General features: G+C 40.2%; 2 protein-coding genes across 3 annotated transcripts; one reads left to right on the forward strand and one right to left on the reverse strand.

The window, feature by feature from the left end:
- The first annotated feature begins 140 nt into the window (after nt 1-140).
- lg23h8orf74 (linkage group 23 C8orf74 homolog) lies at nt 141-3147 on the forward strand. 2 transcript variants are annotated; one of them, XM_004552575.6, is made up of 5 exons: nt 141-915; nt 1285-1468; nt 1794-2017; nt 2164-2319; nt 2544-3147. In XM_004552575.6, exons 1-5 carry the CDS (start codon nt 835-837, stop codon nt 2805-2807), a joined length of 909 nt encoding a protein of 302 aa, XP_004552632.2. In that variant the 5' UTR covers nt 141-834; the 3' UTR covers nt 2808-3147. The 2 variants fall into 2 exon arrangements, with proteins under 2 accessions (XP_004552632.2, XP_004552634.1); XM_004552577.6 differs by having other exon boundaries at nt 150-915; nt 2541-2678.
- Nucleotides 3148-3973: 826 nt separating this feature from the next.
- LOC101484594 (L-threonine 3-dehydrogenase, mitochondrial) lies at nt 3974-12717 on the reverse strand. The gene is made up of 10 exons (XM_076880392.1): nt 12583-12717; nt 10206-10367; nt 9613-9655; nt 8414-8484; nt 8072-8221; nt 7826-7998; nt 7596-7686; nt 7179-7271; nt 6913-7089; nt 3974-6823 (listed from the first exon to the last, which is right to left on the reverse strand). Exons 2-10 carry the CDS (start codon nt 10357-10359, stop codon nt 6684-6686), a joined length of 1092 nt encoding a protein of 363 aa, XP_076736507.1. The 5' UTR covers nt 10360-10367; nt 12583-12717; the 3' UTR covers nt 3974-6683.
- Between the last annotated feature and the right edge of the window lie 12919 nt (nt 12718-25636).

Consider the following 25636-nt stretch of genomic DNA (forward strand, 5'->3'; position numbering starts at 1 on the left):
CTGGCTTTAACAGCAGAATGTATTTGTTTGTTAAAAGTGGAGCTGCTAGGGTGACAGTTTAGCTTAGTAGACGAGCAGGCGTAGCTCTTGCTTGCACACAGTAATGCACAGTGATGAGTCTACACAATGTTGCCTTGGGTTTAATAACTGAAGGGTCCACCCTAAAACTATTGTATTATATTGAAATCTGTGAATACTGATTATGAATGGTTCTTAATCCTAATTAGGACGCTTATTTTGTATGTAGGTCTTTGCATTACAATATAAAGCACCTTGAGGTGACTGATAAAACTGAATTGAATTAAAGGCAAAATTGTAGTGTGTACGCAACTGAACTGAGCTCTGCAAATGTGAAAAGGGGTAACTACATTTGCACCAAACCCTAAAGGTTTGATGGTAAAAATCGCACCTGAAATAAAGCTTTTATTTTTAAAGACACAACCGGAAATTGGACACTACCGACTATTTTAACAGCCGTTACCTTGACATTATTTGATGGAGAACAGGAGGAGGAGGAGGAGAGGAAAGGCAGAAGAAGAGAGACGGAGAAAAGAAGGGAGAGGGCTGGGGTTGGTGCTAAAGAGGATTAGAGCTTTCCGCCATCTGTGGCCACAGACTGATAATAAGCCCAGTTACATTACCAGCCTGCTCTTTTCTTAACCCTGAAACAGCCCCATAAATGAAGACTGTGTGGTTTAATATCAGACAGTCGCTATTAAACCTACGAACAAACAAGCACTGAGTAATTACGTGTGATATTTACAAGTAACACTGAATTCGCTTCACACGTTCAATCAGCAGCTTTACGTCCCTACGTCATCGCGTCAGTCTCCAATGGCAACCGAGCTCCGCTTTGTGTTTATCAGGATGGATTCCCTAACAGAGAGTGAAATAGGTCAGATAGCGAGGCTACAGGTAGGCGGCCACTGAATTAACACCCAGACATTTAATTTAAGCGATATAAAGACGAAGTTGTGTCCCAGCATTTTTTTTAAAAATGGCGCTAAAATCTATAATTTGACCTAAATCTTAAAGTAAGCGACTGGTTAGAGAGTTAGCTTGAAGTCATGCACGCACATTATTTTATTATTGGTCACTGGTTTATTTAAATTTAATAATTTAAATAGTTTAGTTTTAGTTAATGTAATAACCTTGGAGCAGAACTGCAAAAATAAAGACATAACCACACCGTTTATGAATAAATAACTAAAACAACTTGTAAAATTGGTTCTACGTGTTGCTCAACATTTCTCACTTTTGTGTCTGTGTGATTGTGTTTGTCAGAGAGATGCTGGTGTGCAGAGGCTCAGCCGTTACTTCTCGTGGCCCGAGTTCAGTGACGAGCGACGATGCTTCCATCAAGAGTTTGTGTACGACGTGGTCGTGTTCGCTGCAGACTGTGGCTTCTCCTGGCCGAACGTTATCCGGGCAGCTGTGATCGCCAGAGACATCTTTCCACGGCTGGACGGTCAGAGTCAAACAGCAGTGTACTATAAAGTGGCCTGTTAGAGGACACACTGCTTAACCGAGAGGTCGTGGCCCTTTACATGGCCAGCAGAGAATTACTATCAGATGTAAAGCTCTCATTGCGCATAAAGCAATACAGACACCCTAGCATACCACACTGAGTGATTCATTGACTCTGAGTCATTCCCTGTGTGCCCTATTAAAACATTACTCATGCAGTGTTAGTAATGCAGGCCCACCTGTTCACAGTGTGCAGGATCATGTGCTGCTGGGGTTTGGTTCAGTAAACCTCGTTTAAAACTTCTGGACTGTTTTCTATCCATCAGATCCTGATGTACTCAACTTGCTGTCACTACTGAGAGAGGTGCTGTGTGAGGGATTACCGAACCTCACCCCCGTCCATCGACATGACTTCACCAGGTATCTCACAGACACCTGCATCACACGGCGGAAGCTTTTCCAGGCGGTGGTCGATGGAGCTGCTAATGTGTCTGTCACTCAGCTACACTTGGAGGTGCAACTGCCACCCACACCCCCTCCCTTAGCACAGGTAAGGAGGCCTCTTTAAGTGGCGGCTAGTGAACGTGCACTGCATAATCATCATGCAGATTCAGGGCTGCTATCTGATGGTACTGGAATCCATTTAATATGTTCCAATTTGTTTCAAACTTAGAAAATGACTCCTTTTTACTGCAGGGCGTCGATCTGCAAGAGTGGGAAAGTCAGCAGCATGAAGCAAGTCTCACTTCAACCTTGGAGCAGAAGGAAAATGAGCTGAGGTGTTTGAGACAGGGGTCACGGGTCACTGTGGAGGACATAACTCTTCTAGAGGATAAGCATCTGGATAAACAGGTTCATGTTCCCTAACCCTAATATCTAATCATGCAGTGTGCTACGAGAATATGTGGTTTTTGTGTTTTAAATGTTTTTCTCCTTGACGAAAAATATTTTTTTCTAAACCAGCCCTTTTTTTTAATACTCTCCAAAACATTATTATGGTTACGCCATCTGAGGTACTTCCCTTAGTGAAATTATTTGGACTGACTGACTGTCACTGTTTTTGGCTCCCCAAGTAGGGCATTGTGGAGTTGGTTCGTGCAGCAGTGAGGGCTACCGAGAGCCAGATAGTGGCAAGCCTAGTCCAAGAGGTCGATCTGCTCAGTGAGATCCTGCAGCTGAAACTGCAGCAGGAGGCTCTGGCCACTGGGAGGCACAACAATACTTCTCCTACCAATACAGAGACAAATGCAAAGGTACAAACTGCCAAAACTAAAACAGGATGGACGGCGTCTGGAAAAGCAGAGGGCAGGAAGTCAGTGAATAAACCTGTTCAGAAGTAAGAATGTTGAACCATTTAGTAACAGTCACAGTTTCGGCTAACTGTGTTACTTTTGGATGCTCAAGCTTGTATTATCATTATTATTATTATTTTATTGCACATCTTATATTTATAATTTGAAGATTTCTGTATTTGAAATGTATCCCTTAACACTTGTTATGTCATATTTGATACATGAATTTTTGTGAGTTTTTAAACTTCTACATGATCGGTGTAATCCCACTCTCCTCAAAAAAACTGAATAAACTGCACATTTTTTAGCAACAAATTGCAAAAAAGAAACCTGGATGTAATGAATACACATTAAACAAATTAAAACTCATATGTGCAAATATATGAGCCCATATATATGTGGAGTTTTTTTGTTCTTCCCATGTACTGTGGCTTCCTCCCACAGTCTAGAGATGTGCAATTAGTGGGGTTATTTGGTGATTTTAATTTGCCAATAGGTGGAAATGTTAGTGTGAATAATTGTCTGTCTCTAAGCAGAAGAGAATGGATGGATATGCAAATTAATATTTCATTGTAGAAATGACCAGAAGGTTCAATAAAGACCTTCTGGTTATAAAATTTCAAAGAAATTACAATTTTCTACTAATTATCTCATGATTTAGGCTTTAAAGGGTAAAAAGCAAGTTTCACAGCCACAGCAACATGGTTACCATGAACTGTATATAAAAAATGGACATAGCCAATGTGACGCCACTGGTTGGTTTCTAGACTCCACATTTTGAAGCCAGGGATAGCTTTTTGGCTGCTGCAAGGTTGCTTTTCTCCAGACAGACATGACCATAACTGGGTGGAATGCTAAGATGTCAGCTAGCATTAGCAAGCTTAGTTAGCAACACAGACACCTAATGCTAACACCTAAAAAAACTTTTAACTTGGTAACTTTTACTCTCAATTTCTAGTTGTTGTTTTAAGAGTTACATTTGGTTATTTTTCCTTTTATGTTGTGATGCTCATTTTTTCTGAATGTGATTTTTTTAATAATTTAAAATCTGCTGAACTTAGCTTACCTTCAGTGAATGGCATTAGTGGAGGTGAGGCCTAGAACAAAGCTTTCAAGAAAGCTAAAATTCACCCTCTGTAGCTGTAATGGCTCATCAGCATTGGGTCAGTTTTCAGTACTGCGTAGTTACAAAGAAAATTCAGAAAAACTTGTTGTTTTTTAAAAAAAAAGGATTTATTAAAAAACAGCAATAATTCTGAAATAATAGCTTTATAAAAAACAAACATTAACAGAACATCCAGTCCTTTCTTTTTGTACCTCCACACAGAAGAGCCCTGCTTATCTAATGCTGACATGTTAATCCATTCAGTCAACCCCAAAACATATAAATAAATAAATAAAATGCCCAAAACACACCAGTGCAAAGATCAAGCAGCATCTATAAGCTAATTTCCTTTGCTGCACATAATTTAAGGCCTCAAGCACTGCTAGGTTTCCTTTTCTGTTTACCCATCTTGTGCAGTCCCTGCAGCAGTACTGTGTAGGGTCACTATTTCCACAGTTATCTGCACCACTGTTTCAGGACACAGTTCACACTAGTAAACAGTGGGAGTGAAGCTCTTACTAAAAGCCAGGTTGTTTTCAAGTGTGGCAGACGTGCCCCTTAAGACTAGGGCTGAACGATTATGGAAAATAATCTAATTGCGATTTTTTGCCCCAATATTGCGATTGCGATGCGATTATTTTTTAAGGTCTTTGTCTTCTGTATTATTAAACAAAGACAAGCAATACATCATATAGTATGGCCAATACTATATTACATTAATTTTAAACTGTTCTTTCCTGGAAGACAGACCTCTGTTATGATGACATGAGGTGATGCATGAATTGATGACTGACATTTTTATTTAACTTCTTCAATCACAACAGTATATTTGAACATACACAATAGTTTATTTTTAGCTTACAAACATCTGAGCATAAAGTGCTGACAAGGAACCCTGGTGTAAACATTAAAATGAAAGTCAGTACAATGTGCAGATTGCAGAAATATACATAAAAAAAAATCAGTGGCTTTACCACACTCAGTTTTTCGACATCTGTGAACTACTAGACAGTCATTCAATTAAAAAATAATATTAAATAAATAAAACTAATAAATAAAAAATACACACATCTTACTGATCTCTGCAGTCAGTAACATTACACATAAAGTGCAAACATAATAGCAATTGTATAAACACACACACAAACACGCCTTTAAAATTTAAAGGCGTGAAATTGGACGGTCTAGCCTTCTGATTAGCGTCACCGCTGTCTCGGTGGAGTTTAATAAACTCGGCCGTCTGCTTCTTGCTATCTAAAATATAACCAGACACTGGTGTAAATTCTCGACTGTCTCATACTTCTGTTTAATAAGTTTTCTGTTTGACGTTTAGTCAGCTGTGTGAAAACCAAGGAGGAACCCACCCGGGGGATTAATAAAGTTTTATTTTATCTAATCTAATAACTTTAATCTCAGCCAAACCGATTTACTCACGAACAAACAAAACACTGAAAAAAGCCCAACAATAACATTTTTAGGTTGTCTAAGTGACTTATATATTACGTTTAACCCGAGCAGCGAAACTCCGCGGTGATCTGAAAATGATGTGCCGGGAGTTGTGCCGTTCTCGGCCGCATCAGTAACCCTCGAGCTCCCGGCTAGCTGTCGAGCTGGTGGGTAGCAGACGCCTCTGAAAACGTCGAAGCACTTTTACAAATATGGGATATCTTGATAAACCGAGCAGATATTTGATGTTTACACAACTACTTTCTCGCCTGAAAATATGTTAAAAGTTTATTTTGTGACCCAGAAAGATTAGTATGAGTAATTTTAAAACTTAGTAGCGGCCGCCATTGCTGGAAACTGGAGTTTGGCTGGGCCGCGCTATGAATTCTGGGATATGGTAGTAATTTGGACAGCCTTATAATCGCAGTATAATCGCAGCCTTTGCGGTTAGAAAATTGCACTTGATCATGTCGCGATATTATCGCAAATGCGATATATCGTTCAGCCCTACTTAAGACACACCGCAACAGACTGGTAGCACACTTAGAGACAGCACATACATACTGTGTACACTCAGAAAGAGACCATAACTCTTAAAAGTTCAGCATCTTGCTTTGGTGAAAACATCCAGCGCTCTCTAGCAGCAAACTAATCACAAATTCTGGACGGATTCACAGAGAGGAAAAGAAAGGCATCAGGTTGATGGTTCAGTAGGAAAGCCTTTTGTTTTGCTTCTTAACAAACATATTGTGTAAATCTCAATTTCAGTCTCCTTTTTAGACTTTCTGCCTATCATCTTCAAAGTCTTTGTTGGGTCTGTGGCCTGTTCTCTGTACACTGCTAGAAAGATCCAAGGTCATCTGGGAGGGGAATTTGAAAAAAGAAATCATCCTCACAAGAGTTTCTGCAGGGAAGAGTCACAAGTACCCATGACATGTTGAACTTCTCTTTTGAGATAACATGACATTCAAAATGGATGAAACGCTAGTAAAACGTGTACCTGTGAATCCTCCTGTGAGGAAATATCAGATCATTTGTTGATTTCATTCATAATTCTTTACAGCCAATTGCAGGAAATCCCACATAATATTACTTATTACCGGTGCTAACAATGCGCTCCCTTCTAACTGAAGCAATGATCAGGGCACCCATCCTGTCGAGGGTTGAATTTGTGGCTATTGGTAACTTATCAAGGGCTAAAAGATGTGGGAGGATGCTAAAGTGCCAGGGATTTCTCCCAACTAAAACATCAACCCACATACGAACAGCAGGCTCTAGATGATTAAAAAAGAAAAAAAAATGTTTTAAGATTTTGCCACTGAAGACTGTCACATTCAGTTTTTAAATAAAGCTACAAAAATGCTGCAAATGTTTCAGAAGGCGCTCGCTAGCTTGTTTCCCAGAGTAATGTGAGTCAGCATGGTCTGCACCAGCTCCGGCAGGTTGTACTCGTGCCTCCAGCCCCAGTCCTGTCTCGCTGCGCTGTCCTCCAGTGCTTTTGGCCAGCCGTCGGCTGAAAAGATGTAGCAGAGAAGAAGATTATAGTAGCCAGTGACACTCTGAAAGGATAAAACTATGACACTGGTATCCCAGCAGTCTCACCGATCGCCTGCCTGACAGGATCCGCATTATAGGTAACCTTGAAGTCAGACAGGACTTTCTGGATCTCTCGGGTGAGGTCCTGTGGCGTGAAGCTCATGGCGTTGATGTTGTAGGTGCGGCTGACGAGCGCGTCTTCTGGAGCCTCCAGGAATTCCATAGTGGCCCTGATACAGTCATCTGGGTAGGAGAGGTGGACGGAGGAAGAGATGAGCGAAACGGGAGTGCTTCAGTGCCGCCAAAACAAAACGCATCAAAGTTTGCTTTACCGATGTACATCATAGGCAGCCGTGTGTCGCTGCGCAGGTTGCACTCAAACTGACCGCTCTTCACAGCAGCATGAAAGATCTGGACAGCGTAGTCTAGAAAACAGTGAAAAGAGACCATCAGAATCAGACTGCATCAAAGACATGGAGCAAAAAAAACAAACATTTCCAAACGGTGCGCCATCTTCCTTACATTGTCAGTTAGCCTGCACCTTTAGTATTTCCAGAGACATTATACAAGATAAGTGGTGGAGGTGATGATGGTGATATTATCACCATCAAAATTATTGTTGAGCCTCTATACCCGTTCATTTAAAAAGGAAGTGAACCACAACTTTAACCATATTGCAAATGTGATTGTTGAGGGCCAACACTTATTCCTGAAAGGTCTTTGGGTATATGTATCTCAGGTCTACTCACCTGTGGTTCCTCCTCCAGGCTGGGAGTCAGCCGAGATGATGCCTGGATACCTGAGACAGCGGAAATCCAGCCCATACCTTTGGTGGTAGTACTGATAATGGGAGGAAAAGACTCAAAAACACCAGAAATAAGATGAATAGAGGTCAGAATGAGGACTGGAGCTACAACAGCTGTAAGTGCGGAGAAGAAATACGGGTATGCGTTTTTAAAGTCTCTACAGAGTGTCTCACCTCACCCATCAGCTCCGCATGGACCTTGGATACACCGTAAATAGTGCGTGGCCTCTGCACACACAGATCAGGAGTGGGGTCTTTAGGGGAGGATGGACCCAAGGCACTGATTGTGCTGGGGACAAACACACGCAGACCATGTTCGGTGGCTATATCTAATATGTTATGGAAACCTAGAGAGAAATAGAGGCTGTGCATAAGTCTGCTATGTTAATGATATGGTACACGCGTTACAGAGGTGTCTACCTGTGATGTTGACCTCTTTAGCCAGGGCCACGTTGTGCTCCCCCACAGCGGACAGCACAGCTGAGTAGTGAACCAGCCAGCTGATGTTATTGTTGACCACAATCTGCCTGAGGTTCTTATAGTCCAGAATGTCAGAGAAGATGAATGGACCTGTGCAGGACACACAATAGACTGTGTGTGTCGACCCACTCATCTTTGGAAAGTGGAGTGCAGTTTTATGGACATGTGGTTTGCATTTACACTGAGCAAGAATGGAGCTCCTAAACAGAAAGACCGCATGGCCTTTGTAGGGTTTTTACTAACTTGTAGAATATGTGGAGAAGGTAAAAACAATGCACACACCGTTTTTGTAGACATGGTTGGGGGGTTTCCGGATGTCAGACAGGATCACATTGAATTTTCCAAATCTCCTCCTGAAAAAGAAACATTAGTTTTGGTAACTCTACTAAAAAAGCTGGTCTGCGGTACAAATGACATGATCGCATGACGTCTTTAAGCTTTCTTTCATTATATATCATTTTAACAGTTGTTTCAACAGCTCACACATTACACCCCATATAGGTTTGGCTCACAGGTATCACCTTTTGGAAGTTTTTCTAATTTTTCTTGTAAATAAAATTGCTGGATTTAGGACTGGCATCACCACAGTTCACCACAGCAGTTTAAAAGAGGTCTGCAACGATTCATTGAGTAATTTGAATAACTCGACTATAAAAAAAACTATTTCCTTGCTTTGATGCTTTGTCTAATGCGTGACCCTGTGGTGCTCACCCACATTTGTGATCAAAAATAGACCTGCAATAGGAGAGCGCGTGTGAATTAAAAGTATGACAACATTAAGCTCACAGAGCCTCCAGTGTTTCAACAAAAAGACTGATAACACAACAGCAGCAGTAAAGAGGATGGTTTAATGTCATAGTTTAATGTTGAGCCGGGGTCTGTCTAAACGCGGAGTCATTACTGAGACGGTGTGCTCAGGTGGAGCGAAAGAAAAAATTTTTTTAGCGTCCAAAACAGCAGCTCTGTGCCCGTAAATCACCATTATAACCTTTACTGGGATAAAGCTAGCGGGAATCCTTCGTCACACAACCTGATGCATCCATCGCTGTTTGTTTTACACATCAAAAAAATCTACAGTATAGCTACAGAAGTTAGGTGACCCCTTACAAGCAAGCACTTGGCAAAAGTAGGAAGGAAAAACTTTTAACTTTTAACAGGAAGAATCCTCCAGCAGAACCAGGCTCAGGGAGGGGAAGCCATCTGCCACGACCAAGCTTCAACCACCTGGTATACCCAGGCGGTCTCCCAGACAAATACTGACCAAGCACAACCCTGTTTAGTTTCTGGGATCAGATTGGAGCAGGAATGTACAAAATGGTGTGGCCACAACTAATACAGTGACTGGTATGTTTATATTGACAGATTTTTTTACTGGTATCAGTCTGAAAACCCAGTATCAGTATCACGTATACGCAAAGAAAACTACTCTACATATGGAAATAGCTAAACAACGGAAATCAGAGGTTATTTAAACTTCTTACCTTAATGACTTAGCAAGCCCCACCCCCAGCTGTCCAAGTCCTCCTACAAGGATAAATTAGAGAAAAAGAAGCAAATTACCAAGCAGTTTAAGCACTTTTAAGAACTGTCGTGGAATTTTTGTAAATAAAGTCTGCAACACAGAAAGAGCTGTGGTCACACTATTTATTACTACGCGCAGGAGAATGGAAACATACATCAAAACATCACAGGTTCATAGTAATGAGCTTATGACATCGTCAAACTCTGTGTATCTTTCAGTTACAACAGTCTTTTGTCCACCCTGGGCTGTTGCTGAACAGAGAAGACTCCTACTATCTTTTCCCAGGCCAGCACCTGGCGCTGGCCCTGACCTTCATCCTTCTGAGCCAAACACTTAGCAGATAACATAGTGAAACATTGTAAGGCCTAGCTAAGCAGTTTTTTTATTTCACGAGGTCATACTGACACATACACATACTTCATCTACGCATGCAAAGGTTACACAAAAATCATACAGTGAAGTTCTAACCACCTATATCTAAATGTGAGGGTTAACTAGAAATTTCCCATTACAGAGCTTAAGTAACACAAGAGGTATGAGACAAAAACTAACCAGTAATGAGGACTTTGGGTTTGTCACTATCAGTGCAGGATGAAGCATGTGTTCTGACGCCATGTGCTGCAGAGGTCGTCTGCACAACACAGCGTGGGGGCCTGTTCCCAGCATGCTTTGATGCAGCTCTCAGCAACTGAACCACCGGCATCATAACACCTCCTATTAACAAAAGCACATATTAACATAAAACACTGAGTGCATCCACAGCCTTAGTATAACCAAGTGGGGTTACATTATTATTACTGTGGACACACATATTATCAGGCTTAACACCATCATCCTGTGATAATGTTGGCTTAGTTAAACTGACCTTAAATCAGCTCATCTGAAAAACCATCCAACACTTAGCTCGACAAAGCTACTTCCTCAGAGCCATCTAATGGCTCAGTCACATGAGTAAAAATAGGACAGCAGGCTCCTTAAATAAAAAAAAAAGTAAAAATTGGTGATGCCTCGTAATTGTAATTTCACATCTGTTTTGAACTTGTAGTCACTAAATGGTTGGCCAGAATTTGAGGGTGTTTCCCACTTGACCATTTTTGATGGCAAGCTTGCACAGGTTAGCTGACAAGAGGCGACTTTCCTGCAAATAGTTAAACTACAGGTCTCAGAGACATAAATACCTGAATGACCTCTAGTATCAGAATGATGCTGAAAAAGTAGACCATCATTCATACCTTACTGCTTCTTCTGCATCTAGGCTGGACAACTGTAATTCAATATTATCAGGACATCCTAAAAACTCCTTGAAAAGCCTTCAGCTGATCCAAAATGCAAGAGTACTGACAGGGAAATTGAAAATCCTTCTCCTCACATTCAGCGTCTTGACTAATAAGGTCCTATTTTATCCTGAAGACCTCATAGAACCATATCACCCCAATAGAGAACTTCACTCTCAGGCTGCTGGATTACTTGTGGTTCCTAAAGTTTCTAAAAGTAAAATGGGAGGCAGTGCCTTTAGCTTCCAGGGCCCTCTTCTGTGGAACTGGCTCCCAGTTTGGATTTGGGAGAAAGACATCCTCTCTACTTATAAGATTAGACCTAAAACTCCTTTTTATAATGTATATAGTTGGGGTGACCCAAATCCTTCCTTATTTAGACTGCAATAGGAATAGGGCTGCTAAGGGTGGGTTTCCCATGATGCACTGATTGTTTCCTCTTCACTCACCTCTTTTCACTCTCTGCATGTTTATAACAACACTCTGCATTCAATCATTAGTTATTATTTAACATCGGCTCTCTTCCACAGCGAGTATTTTGCCACGTCTCCCTCCGATCACCCCCAAACGCTTGCAGCAAATGGCTACACCGCCATCCTGGAGGTTTCTTTTCTTCCTGTTTAAAGACAGTTTTTCTTTCCCACTGTCGCTGAGTACTTGCTTATACAGGTTTATATGATTGTTGGTGTTTTCTCTATTATTGTAGGGTCTTTACCTTACAATATAAAGCACTTTGAAGTGAGTGCTGTTTTGATTTTGCACTTTATAATTAAAACTGAACTGAATTGAGGACAGTTGCAGTCTGACTTGAACTGACTGCAACCACTGGAAAGTGGCAAATTACTGCTGTCTAATTTCTAAATGTAGACATTTTGTGGCATGTTATGCTTTTCTACCTGCTCTACTTTAAGAAAGATGAGTTTATAAGGGGCATTTTGTGCATATATCAACTTGAAACTGTCAAAATAAACCTAACATGTGAAAGCCTTGCCCGACCCCCAACACCCATCTCAGATTAGCTTCTTAACAGCCTCCTGCTGACTTGGTCTAAATATAGACCTCTTTATCTATATTCCAGACCACCATTAAGCTTATGGGGGAGCACAGGTTAATGTGGACAAACCCTTTCAGAGCAATGGAGTCTAGCAGCCTTGCAGTAAATACTTTGTGTGTTAAACTATATAAATAAACGTATTTATTTATTCGAGGTAAAACAACTAGTAACGGCACAACTGAATCAGTGCTTTTCAAAAAAACGAGAAAAACAAGTTTAAAGACATTTTTTTCTTTTGTTAGTACCACTGGACACAATAAAAGTGCATAAAGGGAAATTTCGTATCAATTCCCAAAGCTGCCCAATTATTTCGGTCTTATCTGGGGTATAAGTTATATACTTTGTTTAACGGATGTGTTTCTTTAAATCAAGATAGTGTCCCCTCAAGCAGGATCCTAACCACCGAGGATAACTAGCTTTACCTAGATAATGGTTACATATGTTGAGATTCAGACCATCTTATTCAGTTAACTTAAAAAGTGAAACGTGCAGTAAAAATAACGTAATGTAATGCGAGCTTTTACAGATGACATGAAATGTAGCCAACTGAAGCTCCTGTGCAGGGAGCATAGAAAACAAGCTAAACTCATGTTCTCCTTACTTTAATGCGACCTGGAGAAGCAGGTTCAGAAAACGACTCCGAAGCCCTCCGCTGTTTGCGATCAAAACGTGGAAATAGTCGCGCGTATATACGGCAAAGCTTATTCTGCTCTGTGATTGGCTTACAGTACGGGAGGCTCGCGACAGAACCAGTCTTAGGAAAATCTAAACTTCCGGCTGTAACTTTCAAAATAAAATCTCATAAGCCTGCTGGCGATAACAACAACAACAACAACAACAACAACAACAACAATAATAATAATAATAATACATATCTCTCATATCTAATACATATATCTCGTGGTTGGCCTGGGAAGGGGCGTTCCCCTTGGCGAGCTGGAGGATACCTCAAGAACACCCTAACATTATATAAAATGGCTGAAACTAATATGGAAAGCAACAGCAAATAAACTAAAATAAAAACATTTAGAAACCTAAGCAGAAAACAGCAAGACAGGATTATGTTGGAATTGCCAGAAAGTTTTTGCGCTAATATTACTGACAAATTTGAATAATACATTTCATTTATTGATTTAATCAATTTCATATACAATACTGTGCAAAAAACCTGAGCCACTACTTATTATATTGCTTCCAAAGACTCAGACTTACTAGTATTTTTTTTAAGTGGTCTTGAGGAACAGTTCTCCAGGTTCTCTGAAGGTCAAAGCCAGTGTCTAAGGTTTTCTTTGGACACCTTTTTTTTTGTTTGTTAAGCCGCCTAACACTGATCTATCATCAGGTATAGAAAAAATGCCTAACTCAAGGGATTAAGGAGTGTGGTGTCTACATACCAGCACACTGGCAAAGAACCAATTTTACGGCACTTTGTTACTAGTGGGTCACATTGTTCCCATTTCCCAGACATAAAATAGTATTTTTCTACTTTGGCTAATTCCCATAGAGCTATTAGCCAAAAACCTGGCAGCATGGCGTGCAGTTTCTAATCAGAAATAGTCTCAGTAGAAGAGTGACTGCCAAGAAGCCAGACTGACTGAACTACACTGAAAATCAGTGGAAACTTTTTGGACTAATGAATCCAAATTTGAAGTTTTTGGTTCAAACCATCATCAATACATGGAGGAAGTCAAGAGAGTGGATTGCCTTAGATGTTTTTGCTGGCTTTTTTGTATATCTGTGTGTGTGTTTTGCTTTTAGGGTACTCTGTATCATATTTAGCATTACAAATGAACAGCCCCACAAATATGAATTTTCTTTGTTATAAATTTTGGTGACTCATCAGATCAGTGGCCAACATTGCACTTTCCTACTAACATATGTAACTCCACATGAATTTTATACAAACTAAAACATGATTATTAGTAAAAGCTCCCATAAGAATAAATTATCAAGCTGTGGTGAGAACAGTGGCAGGTGTGATTAAGTTGAGACGTGTTCATGCAACCACTTCTGTAATTAAGATGAAACCTAGTGTCAGTTATAACCTTGCCCCTGCTAATTATGTGCAATTGATTTATCCTCTGTTGCATGCAAAGAGATTAATCTGTGTCTTCAACCGTTAATAAACGGTGGACACATGCGCACACATACACTCCTAGATGTACGTGAACATGAATCTACATTCCTTAGAGCTTTTTGTCATAATATCAGTCTTTTTTGATCAATTTGAAGATTCTGTAAGGGGACAGTACATTTTTCTCCTGGCCTGTACGTCTGTTTGTATTTTTTGGGGTAGGCGGCCCAGTTTGTGGTGAATAGACTGTATATAAAAGATGGATATGGCATTAAGCTTTAAAAGGAGAAGTCAAACTGTATTAAGCCTGCATTCTTTTAATAGTGACTCGGGTGGCTATAAAAATTTCCAGTGTCGTTCTTGCCCTGTGGCCTCAGCAAATCCTTGTCGTGCTGTGTTTATGGTTTCTGATTTCAAGTCATAATCAATGCAACAGAACATGATATGGAATTAAAGCGCTACAATACAATACTGTCCAAGGTAGGGATAGATTTGCATTTGTCACAGATCTGGACAATATCCTGAACAATGTGATCTGGAGCTTTGATTTGTTTTTGAGATTTTTACAAATTGGTGAGATCTTTTGGACATGACTGGATACCCATCTGTCGAATATATGTGTAATAGAGCGATATTTATTCTGCTAAAGATCTCGTCTCTGATCTCTTTGCAAATTAACCTCATCTTTTATGTAGCTGGTTTTCAGATATTGTAGATACAATGCATGGGTGTTTGATGGATATGTGTTTGCAATATCTTAGTAAACGCGAAAGATTGGACCCTGAAAAATCCCAAATCCAGACACACATCTGTAAAATATACATGTAACATGCTCATATTTAATCTTTATGCACACACAAGATATTTAGGTAACGTACTGCCATAATTGATTAGAAATCTGAGATTTGTTTCCCCCCGTTTTTAAAGTGTCTTGAGGCAACTGTTGTTGTGATTTGGCACTCTATAAATAAAACTGAATAGAAATGAACTTTTGCCACATACTATTGTAAAGAAGATTTAATGTATTGCAATCTTTCATTTTAACATTTTGGTAGCCCCTACTTACGAAACCATAAATACAAAATAACACATGAAACGATTTCATTCTTAAAAATTAAGAAAGTAATTAAGCAAGTTTAGTATTTTGGTTTGCAGCGGAAAAAGAAAAGTAAAAATTAAGCAGAAAGTTTGGTAGTTTTTGGACAGTTAAAATGTAAAATTCGTTTTACATTTTCAAAAGCATGCTAATTTTACCCTTTGAGCTTTTCACTGTTTCCTAGAGGGAGACCAATATTTATAGAGCTGGTTTGGCTCACACTGTAATTGACCTCACTGACGCCTAATATAAATAAATAAAGTATTTTTTGTTTGTTTGTCTAGAAATACTATATTTAATGTAGCATTTAATATCAAAACTGTAGAATTTTCCCGTATTGCACACGCTTTAATCATGCCTGTCGGCTTGTAGCCACCAGGTGGCGGTAGATACCCAGAAATGTGCTTTCCACTCTGCACAGAAAAAGAAGAATCAGTTGTATACTTCTCTTTTGATAATTACATGCTGAAAATATAATAAACTACGTGTGTATTTCCATTTTTATATTAGGTTGTATTTTATTTTTAATTTTAAATTTTTTAATATTTCTATTTTATAATCTAATCTTCATCTTTGCTACTTAGACAACATAATAACAAACAAAAATATGCACAAAAAGCTTTACTGTGACTGTTGAATTGAACTTGACAGGATTTATCCATCAGGAGTGCTTCAGTGCCCCGTCTACTTCCACACTCATACGTTTGGAAATGAACCAATTCTTCATGTGGATTCAGTTCCAACCCTGCAGAGCGGGCCACAATAGATGATTCATGTCTTATTGTTCTTTTGCTTAAAAAGGCTCTGTTGTTTTTGCCACTTTTGGAGGCCTGCCAAATGTAATACATTCACATACTCCTAGCTTGTTTTGCTCATTGTTGCTTTGTGTGAATGCTCAAAATGATGGAGTGTAAAAAAAACAAAGCTTTGTAAAAAGATTTTTTATTGCTGTGGTCGCCGTGGGTCTCCACATGAAGAAGAAGATATTCTTTGTTTAATGGGAAGTGGAAATAATTATTGCTCACACAGGCAAACATGAATGCGATTACTCATAAACAAAGGATTTTAGCCATAATACACAATGAAGTGATGTCCTGCAGTATAGTCATGTACACCATTAAGACAATACAATTTGCTGTAAATGATTAACATTACTATATGCTGGAAAACAGCTTTTTATTTTATTCAAACTTCATTAAAGAAAATCTTTATAAACATCTACAGGCTTCTTTTAAATTATTGCTCACATTTGTAGCATTACATGCTCAAAATTAATTAGTAAAAATGCTGTACATAACACACGTATTCTACAATAATAATATTACTGGTGCATTTGATTGTAAGCAGCATTTTTTGTTAAATTCAAGCTTGAGACAGTTTTAATGACTACATATGATGCTGGATATTTTAAGGATACACCGATGTGTTGACAGAACATTGACAGATATCGGCCGATATCAGTGAGTCGATACAAACAGAAAAAATTTGTTTCTTAAAAAAATGAAAATCTGTTTTGGCAGAAAAATCTAGAATGAATGGCAACAAATCAAACTAAGCGAAAGCATTTTTAGTGGGACTCTCGGCCAAATGCAAGTCATTTATACAGTGACATTTGTACTCACTCACAGCTTCAAGATTGGTGCATTCCTATTTAATCCAGGACAAAGCATCATATTTTTTAAGGTGATGAAATAATACTGGTAATGAAACAGACAAAATGCACAATGTTGTAAAATGAAAATAATCATCTAAAACTGTATTTGAGTTTAGTAAAAGCCTATCAGCTAAAAACATCCATGTTACTTAATATCTGAGCTTTTTTCAACATCAGAAACCACTAAGTTATTAAGTTAGCCTGTGTCAACCACAGTCCCCGCTAGCTTCAGAATAAAAGCAGTCCTGTCTGATATAACACAGCTCTATTAATTTGGAGCTGTATTTTCATTTTGCCTCTGCCTCATTTAACCACCCACAACTGACTTCAGCCCAACCTGAACTACTTGTCATAAACACTGCTCTGTCAACACGTATTATTTCCACAGATACAGTATACACAAACGCAATTAACTCAGAATAAGCTGTATTTAAACTGGAGTGTTTTAACAAAAGAAATGTGTTTCGAACAAATAGATATTTCAATAAATGAACAATAAAAAGGACAATTCGTGTAAATGAGCTTTTGTGGAAAATAAAGGGACACGGTGTCAGCTCAAGTAACGACGCTCATATTCAATTTCAGCCCAGCGTTTAGTCAGTGTCCCCCCTAATTCACCATCATGACTCAGTCGGCTAATGGGATTGTAGTCAGGCCTATTTATTGCCATTAGGGAATTGAGGCAACATACAGTGGGTGAGGGGTTAATTACAAACAACTGAAGGGGTCAGAGGTGTCCGTGTGCGTGCTTGTGTGTGTAGCTCATGTGATCATGAGAGGGCCGGACCTTTGGTAATAGGGGGCGGATTTAAACAAGGATCCTTGGGAGAAGATTTATCCGCAGGCTGTGACACGGCAACAAATAGTGCTGCTAGGTGAAGGCCTCTCGATGTAGAGTCCAGTCTGGATGACAAATGGCTTGCATGTGTGTGTGTGTGTGTGTGTGTGTGTGTGTGTAAAATAGGAAGCCAGACCATATTCACTTATCACTGAGTCAGGTCCTCCATCGGATCCACTCCTGACATCCACAGGGACCCATTTGCTTCTTCCACTCGCTTCTCTTGTTTTGTCCCTGCCTCTCTCTTTCCTATCTCTCTCTCTCTCTCTTTAATACTCACTTTCACCCCCCACCCCACCTCCCCTCACCTCCTCTCCTCCAGCGCTCTCAGCAGTATCTCCCAAGCCTCTCAGCTTCCCATATTACACTTCCAGATAAGAGAGGAGAAGGGCCCGACTGACAGGAACCCCAAATTAATTTACAAGCAATGATGCCGTTCGTGGGCTGATAGAACAGTCTTTATACAATATGAAGGGACGGGGAGTGACGCCTCGGAGCCTCCACTGGGGAGAGTGGAGACCGTGCTATCTTTGTAATTATACGGAGAGACCTTGATCCTTCGCTCACTTTCTGTCTCCCTCGGTCTCTCTCTCTCTCTCTCGCTCCTGTTTTTTTTTCTTTTTTTTTTATCCTCGATAAATGTTGCAGAAGGAACCCAGGAGACAAATCCGAGCTTACCGCTCTGGATGTAAGCGATGAAGAAATCAGTTTGGTTTCTTTCTTTCTGCGGCTTATATTAAGCACGATTCGATCAAATGTTTCATACGGTATTCTTCGGGGTGTTTCTTTAAGGAGACTATTGTGCCACAGTTGTTCCTTCCTCCTCAGCCTCCCACTGCTGTTACTTTCAACACTTATTGCATGATTCTCCACAGCTCTGTGGCCTAATAGGCTTACCACACCATAGAATCTAAAGAAACGTAAGTGGATTAAGGAAATCAGTTTTCCAGTTTATATACCATTCATTAGCCACTGCCAACAGTTGATGTTGGACCAAAGCTTCCACTATGAGAGCTATTCCACCCTGAGTTTCTGGCATAAATGCTTCAAGGTCCCCTGACAAACCCTGCAAAATGAGGAAATAATGTCTGGTGCTCATGGTTTGCTCTCACACAGTCGAGGGCTGGTCCTTCAGTCTTTGACTGGCTCGCTGAATGGCCGGGCAACATTTTCTGCTGATGAACAGGAGCTGTGTCAGATCAGGTGACAGTTAATTTCTTTTGTAAGGTCTAGAGCCTCACTGAGATAGGATTCATAAGCTTAATGCCAATATTTAGTGATTTAAAAATGTAATGTTCCTATATATTGACTCGTTAATTTTTTAGACACATTATTAGGGAAATTACAGATTTCCTAACATTTGTTATGCTCAGCTATTTATTTTCTCATTAAACTCTGTCTGACTCTGCCCAGATCAGATGGTTATTGTATTTGTGGAGTTTTGAGGGTGTGTTGCTGAAAGGAAAGTAGCAGAGTGCCCTCTAGTGGACAAACTATGCAATGTCAGCACTGATAACACGGTTGAAGGGTGTCTCTACCGCCTCTTCTTTAGTTTTTAATATTGGCTGTTTTAAATGGTGAGATCAATACATCATCAAATGCCTAGAATCAGCTAATAATATTGACCTGATGATAGGTCAAGCAATACATAAATCTGTACAATTCATTTCTCTTACTGACAGCAAGAAACCTCTGACAACTAGCTGGTTGGGACAAAATTGTCTCTAACGACCAGTGATTACTGGTAAGTGACCAGTTCCTAGGCCTTAAAATAAAGACAACCCAGTGCTAATCTTATTGATCAGCATCATCTACTATAGGGATGCACTGATATATCAACCAGACATTGGCTTGGTATTGACTTTGTTGACCGATGTCAGCTAATGGGCAATTCAAAGCACAATAACTGATGAGGATTGCCAATACTTGCATATACTCTGTTGTATCATATCAATTTTGGCTTAAAGATTGAGACTTTAGAATGTATGCAAAATGGTTGGATTAAATGGCAACAGAAACAGAACAAAGACAGAATGATCTTAGCACAGAACTTGTTAAATTATTGTAAATGGCAATGGTGAGATTTGTGGGTGGAGCCAATCTGATGGCAGGAGGAAGCTATTCTGTAGTGATGTGTCTTAATCAAATCTTGAGGGGTACTGAATTTATTTCCATTTTTTTTTAATGTAGTGGAACAATGCACTACCTGTAGGGGTTGTGCATTTCTTCACTAATGTTTCCTAAAGCTCAAGCTAACAAACTCTCTATTCTTTTCAACACCCATAGCATTTAGGCTCAGTAGTGATGATGACCATGGGATAGCCATGAACAAAAAAATAATTATATTGTCATTGTGGCTGATTAAAATCAGTTATTTCATTTTCAATCCTTTGTTTTCTGAGATGCTAGCACTGACACCTGGATGTGCATTTTTCAGCTACTGATATTGGGTCAATCAGGTAGATGTGATAACGCCGTATTTATTAACATGGCGTTTACAGTCTTGGCGTGCCCACTACATCACGATCACTGATCAAAAATATTGGGTGGCTTTCCTTCTAAAAGCACGGGAATGGATTAGTTCACATAGTTTGAAGGCTAAATGCTTTGTGAGCTGTGAAATAGATAATTTGTTAAGGCCGGTATTCAGGGGCAGCTGCTGGCAGTTCCTGCCCTGATGGCAGTCCAGCAATCCGACACAGACCAAACTGGTTTAGGTCCACTTAACACGTTAATGTTGAATTCCCACATCATCGGCTCCGGCTCACAGCGCTTTGTTCATTTTTGATGGCTTTTTGGACACTTCAGAACCTCCGACCTTCATCCTTCTTTTTATTGTCAGGCACTCTAGTTTGACCTCAAAGTGACTTGTTCTTTATATTAGCATGACGTGTATCGAGTGAAGCCAGTGTTGCTAAGCTAGCATTAATGAACACTGACAGTAAATGTGCTAACATGCTGGACTGAAAATTGTAAAGAGGCTTTGATGACACTTTCCTGTGCACGTGATATATGAAGTAAGTGCGTGCATATGCTTAAATGTCTTTTTATTCAGTAAATTTTTATGGCTGCAGGAAGCTTGAAGTGGGGTTGATGATGAAGCAAACTTGGATGCGGGACGAGATCAGTGAGCTAACATAGCTTCCAGGGAGCCGTGAAGCAGCCGGGCTGTGCTCCTTGCACAGAGATGGAGAAGTGTAAATCCAGGGCTGAAAACTCCATTAGGCAGAGTCAGTCATGCATCCGTGTGCTCCAGTGCCAGACAGCTCTGTAAATCAGCTTCCTTTTTTCTAGCTCCACTGAAGAAAACAATATGGGTAGTGTCTGGGTACTGAGCATCGGGTCCTTGGGTTTTACACACGCACACACACACACACACACACACACACACACACACACACACACACACACACACACACACACACACACACACACCCTAGAGGCCTGGCTGCGACAGAGTGAGACCAAATGCTCTGATCCAGGTTGAACTAACCACTGACATGTGCACCTGTCAGACATGGCCTGCTGAAGGTGTGTGCGCATTTATATGGACATACTGTATACTGTGTGTGTGTGTGTGTGTGTGTGAAGTCTTGTCTGGGTGAGGCTTTAATACTGAAATGCCAAAATCTACAGTATAATTCACCTCACATTTTAATTTTGCAGAATGATTTCTCTCTTGAACCCCCCCCCCCCCCCCCCCCCCCCCACACACACACACACACACACACGCAAATACACAGACTGTAAAGTAAATGGATTTGGAGTGTGTCCGCCCGTCCTAATCTGTTGGCCAGTAAAGGCTGACTGAGGCCTAGCAGGTGCTAGACACTTGTCTGTGGAATGTGGAGGGCCAGACCTCAGACCTCCCACCAGGACTGAGCTTCCTCTGTGCTGCATATGTATGTGTGTATGTGTGTCTGTCGGGTGGAGGGTGTGTGGGTGGCAGTCACCACCTGCTCTAAACCTAATTTCAGTTTTTCTCAGGACCAAAACATTGCAACGCACCCAGCATGGCGTTAAAACGAAAATATGATGGATTAAAGAGCAAAATTGAAATAAACAAATTCATATTGAGTCTTAGTATTGTAAATGTTGAGTGTTGTTTGTGGTGTTATGATATCAGATTGAGAAAAGTTAAAAATAATAGAGTTGGTGTATGTTGTTTATAGAAATAAATAGAAGATAAAAATTGAACTAAAAAATATAAAAACTATATAATAATATAATGTAAAAATTCAAAACTAAATGAATGTTATTGCTGGGTAATTTCTAGGTAAATGTGATGGCCTCATGAAGTATCATATATAACAGTAGATTTTGTGGGTATAAATTTGTTGTTGTGAAATTTAAATGATGGAATGTTTTAGGTGCATAAATGCTAAAAATAGATCATTTTAGCCCAGTGGAACGTGGCTGCAAGGCAATATGGTGACAGCACAACATCTGATATAGATGAGAACCTTCAGGAGCCTCAAATGTACCCGTGTAGAAAGTTTTGTTGCTCATCTCCTGATCACATAGGAGGAGTTTAGGGATAAACATACAGACAGACAGATGGACAGACAGAGATTTGATGTATTATAGTAAGAAGCCAAGAATTTTGTGACTTGCAAAGTTTTCTAATTATCACATATTTATATGTTACTATGTAAACAAGTATAAAGTCAGATAGTTCAGGGATAAATAATATTTATTGCAACGTTAGCTAACTTCAGCCAAAGTTTCCTCCAACTTTGGGCCACAGGTGGGCTGTAACCCTTTCTAAAGTCAAACTTATGGCTGCTGAAGGGTCTAATGAATCAAAGAAGAAGCAGAAGAATGAATTAAAATAGAAAAGTTGCATGCCAGAAGAAAATCAAATACCAGGTTGAAAGATACTGAGATGTTGGGATGAGCTGAAGGTGATCAAATGCAAAATGACAGATTAACATCCACCCACCTTCCGTCAGGCTGGAGTCAGTCCCAGCTACCATAGGGCGAGAGGTGGAGTAGTCCCTGGACAAGTTGGCAGTCTGTTGCAGGGCTAATACAGAGAAACAAACCACCATTCACAATCACACATATGGACAATTTAGAATTCCCAATTAACACAAAGTATATTTAATCTCATATAGGTTTATAGGATTATGGGCAGTATGTGTGTATCTATTAGAATAGTTACAAAAACTAGTATTGTAACAGTGTATTATTCATCCATCATGCAATGCAAACATGCAAGAATGGCACCTATTTATACAATAAATCAAACATAATAAATTCAGGTGCAGTATTTTCTTTTCTTTTAGGTTGTTCACTCCTGTTGTGCAGTGGTCATCAGAATATCTGTTGGTGTTGTCTGAGACGGAGACCACAGTGCGCTAACTGCAGAACTCAGTAGCTCAGCATTAAAAATGCTATTAATTGAAGCTTATCGGCGGAACAATACGCAGCCTTAAATAAGTGTGAATCGGCAGAAAAGTGCTGTGTGCGCTGTCTCTAATGTCTTTAATGTAGATTAATGCTACCTGCCTGCGTTTTGGCAGCCTCTGCAGATGGCAATTAAGAGCAATAATCACCTTTTCATGGTCTGCTCTCTTAGTAGGTCACTATCCTCATAACAGCCCCCACCCTCCACACAGTCACACCACTTTTTCAAATGCAGGGTAATGAGAAAGGTCTTAAAGGGTGTCGGTGTTATTGTGTGTTGCTTTTTAATGGGCGTTGTTTTGTTTTCCTAAACGCTAGCATGAGTCAACACTTTAGGAAATATGCAGAATATTCAGATGTATTTGTTTGCTTTTCCCGAACCTTTAGCATCCAGGAACGACAGACGGCTCCTCCTTCCTGCCATTAATGCTTTCAAAACAATTTTTTGTTCATTAAGTTTCTCTCTCTAATACTGTAGGACTTCAATCCTAAAATGTGAATTCGTCTTTTGTGGTAAATGTAATATTCCCCGCCCCGGCCACACACTAACACAGGGGTCTCGAACTCCAGGCCTCGAGGGCCGGTGTCCTGGAGGTTTTAGATGTTTCCTTGATCCAACACAGCTGATTTAAATGGCTAAATTACCTCCTCAACATGTCTTGAAGTTCTCCAGAGGCCTGGTAATGAACTAATCATTTGAATCAGGTGTGTTGACCCAGGATGAGATTTAAAATCTGCAGGACACTGGCCCTCGAGGCCTGGAGTTCGAGACCCTTGCACTAACACATATGTGGACCGAGAGCATGCTATCATCTCAGCTAGCAGCTGCAGCCTGTGGTACCACGAGCGCACAGGCAGTATGATAACCATAAAAGAGAAGGGCATTCATAAAAGTTTTTCAGGTGTAAAAGTGTTTTGGCTATTGTGCCAGTCTTAATAATCGATGATTCCAAAACCCCCCACAAATACTACATGTACTACATGTTTGCGTGATGAGCAGGAACATGAAATTGTGAAAGAACAAGGGTTCGCTTTCATGGCCAAGGCTCAAATGTGTAAAAGACGAAATGTTACAATTGAGTTCACAATACAATATTTTGCACTACATCTGCATATATGCACACATCTATCATAAGCACAGAACGGCAACCTCGCCAAACTGTCCCAAACAGAAATCTCATGTAGGCACCAGGTTGCATTGTTTGTGGGAATGCATGAAAATTCAAATCATCTGGGTAGCAGTATAGTGCAGCAGTAGATCATGAGGTTTTGGCAAATCCACTTCTACGTCTGCTTGCAGAGGTTCCCGCCTCTCTTAAGGGAAAGGAGGATGTGACCCAGTCTGCCTTTGTGATGTTAGTAAGGAAAGACATATGGTGTAGTGGGTCAGAGATCCTGCTTGTATTTCCATTCGATCTGATCTGAATGCAGGGACTCATCTTTTTCAGCAGAAATGGGGGAAACCACGGGGACTTCTGGGGGTTGATTATAATCTGGATTTAAAAAGATGACATGGATCGTTGTCATATTGCTAGACTGAAGGGCATGGATTAGATTCATATGTTTGATGTATGTTTATTAATGTATGTTTCACCATATAAGTGCAGGGTATTGCTCTCATCTCACTGCATCATCGTCACAACCTCTCCATATCTATATATAATATCCCAGTAAATTAATCCAGAATTGAAATCTCACTTTGTGCCCAGTTTTTCTTTCCCTTTAGATAATACAACATTTCCTTCATAAACTGGTGTGATAAAAATTCACCAGAATTCAGGAAATTATGTAGAGGAGAAACACCGAGGGCACTTTATGTACCCACTGCTCAAATCACATCTACATAATTTTATAACTGTATAAAACAAGGATATAGAAAAGTGAATTAAATAGAAGCAAGATTATTCAGCTTGTGCTTTCGTATGTGCGATTTAACATGGGAGACACTGCTGGACTAGACTAGAATGAAGGTAAAGGGGTGAGCCACGTATTTATTTCTCTCCCCCTTTCCCCCCTTTTCCACCTTCCTCATTTTTCCCGGTGTCAGTATGACTTATGGTGGCCAGCAGAAACGGGTGTCCAGCATTATACCTCCGACAAATAGTTGCGGCCAGCTCGGCCGGGCCTTGGACCAGACAGAAATCAATATTTCACCATTTAAAATCTATCAAAGGAGGATTTTTGAGAGTGCTACAGCTGCCTGCGTTCCCTTCCACCCGCTGCCAACCACCTTTCTCAAACTCCCACCCCTCCCTCTGTACGCAACGCCACAAGCACTGAATCAGACACTTTGTAGTTACAACTAGTAATCAATAAGCCAGCAGTCGCCTCGGAGTGGTGATGGATGGCGAGGAAGGCCGCGATTCATTTTGTCAGGCCATTACGCCGGCGAATTCTGTCCACTTCATCCTGCAGACAATCATTTTTCACACTTCATAAGAAGCAGAAATGGGCTGAGAGAGAAGAGAGAGAGAGGGGAGGCAGATTACGAGAAGGAGGAAGGGAATAGGTCAGGAATAAAGAACAAGGGGAAAGATTGAGAAGGGAAATACAGTCAACAAAGGAGGGAGGAGAGAAGAAGCTA

The sequence above is a fragment of the Maylandia zebra genome, linkage group LG23 (genome assembly GCF_041146795.1).
Source record: "Maylandia zebra isolate NMK-2024a linkage group LG23, Mzebra_GT3a, whole genome shotgun sequence".
NCBI classification, from domain to species: Eukaryota; Metazoa; Chordata; class Actinopteri; order Cichliformes; family Cichlidae; genus Maylandia; species Maylandia zebra.

Bases quoted from the DNA above. Each gene is read 5' to 3' on its own strand.
- lg23h8orf74 (XM_004552575.6), top strand. From the start codon at position 835: ATGGCAACCGAGCTCCGCTTTGTGTTTATCAGGATGGATTCCCTAACA. The intron at 916-1,284 runs GTAGGCGGCCAC...TGTGTTTGTCAG, and splicing joins GTCAGATAGCGAGGCTACAG to AGAGATGCTGGTGTGCAGAG. The intron at 2,018-2,163 runs GTAAGGAGGCCT...TTTTTACTGCAG, and splicing joins CACCCCCTCCCTTAGCACAG to GGCGTCGATCTGCAAGAGTG.
- LOC101484594 (XM_076880392.1), bottom strand. From the start codon at position 10,359: ATGATGCCGGTGGTTCAGTTGCTGAGAGCTGCATCAAAGCATGCTGGG. The intron at 8,485-9,612 runs GTAAGAAGTTTA...TTTCTTTTTCAG, and splicing joins GGGCTTGCTAAGTCATTAAG to GAGGAGATTTGGAAAATTCA. The intron at 7,999-8,071 runs GTAGACACCTCT...ATTTCTCTCTAG, and splicing joins TAAAGAGGTCAACATCACAG to GTTTCCATAACATATTAGAT.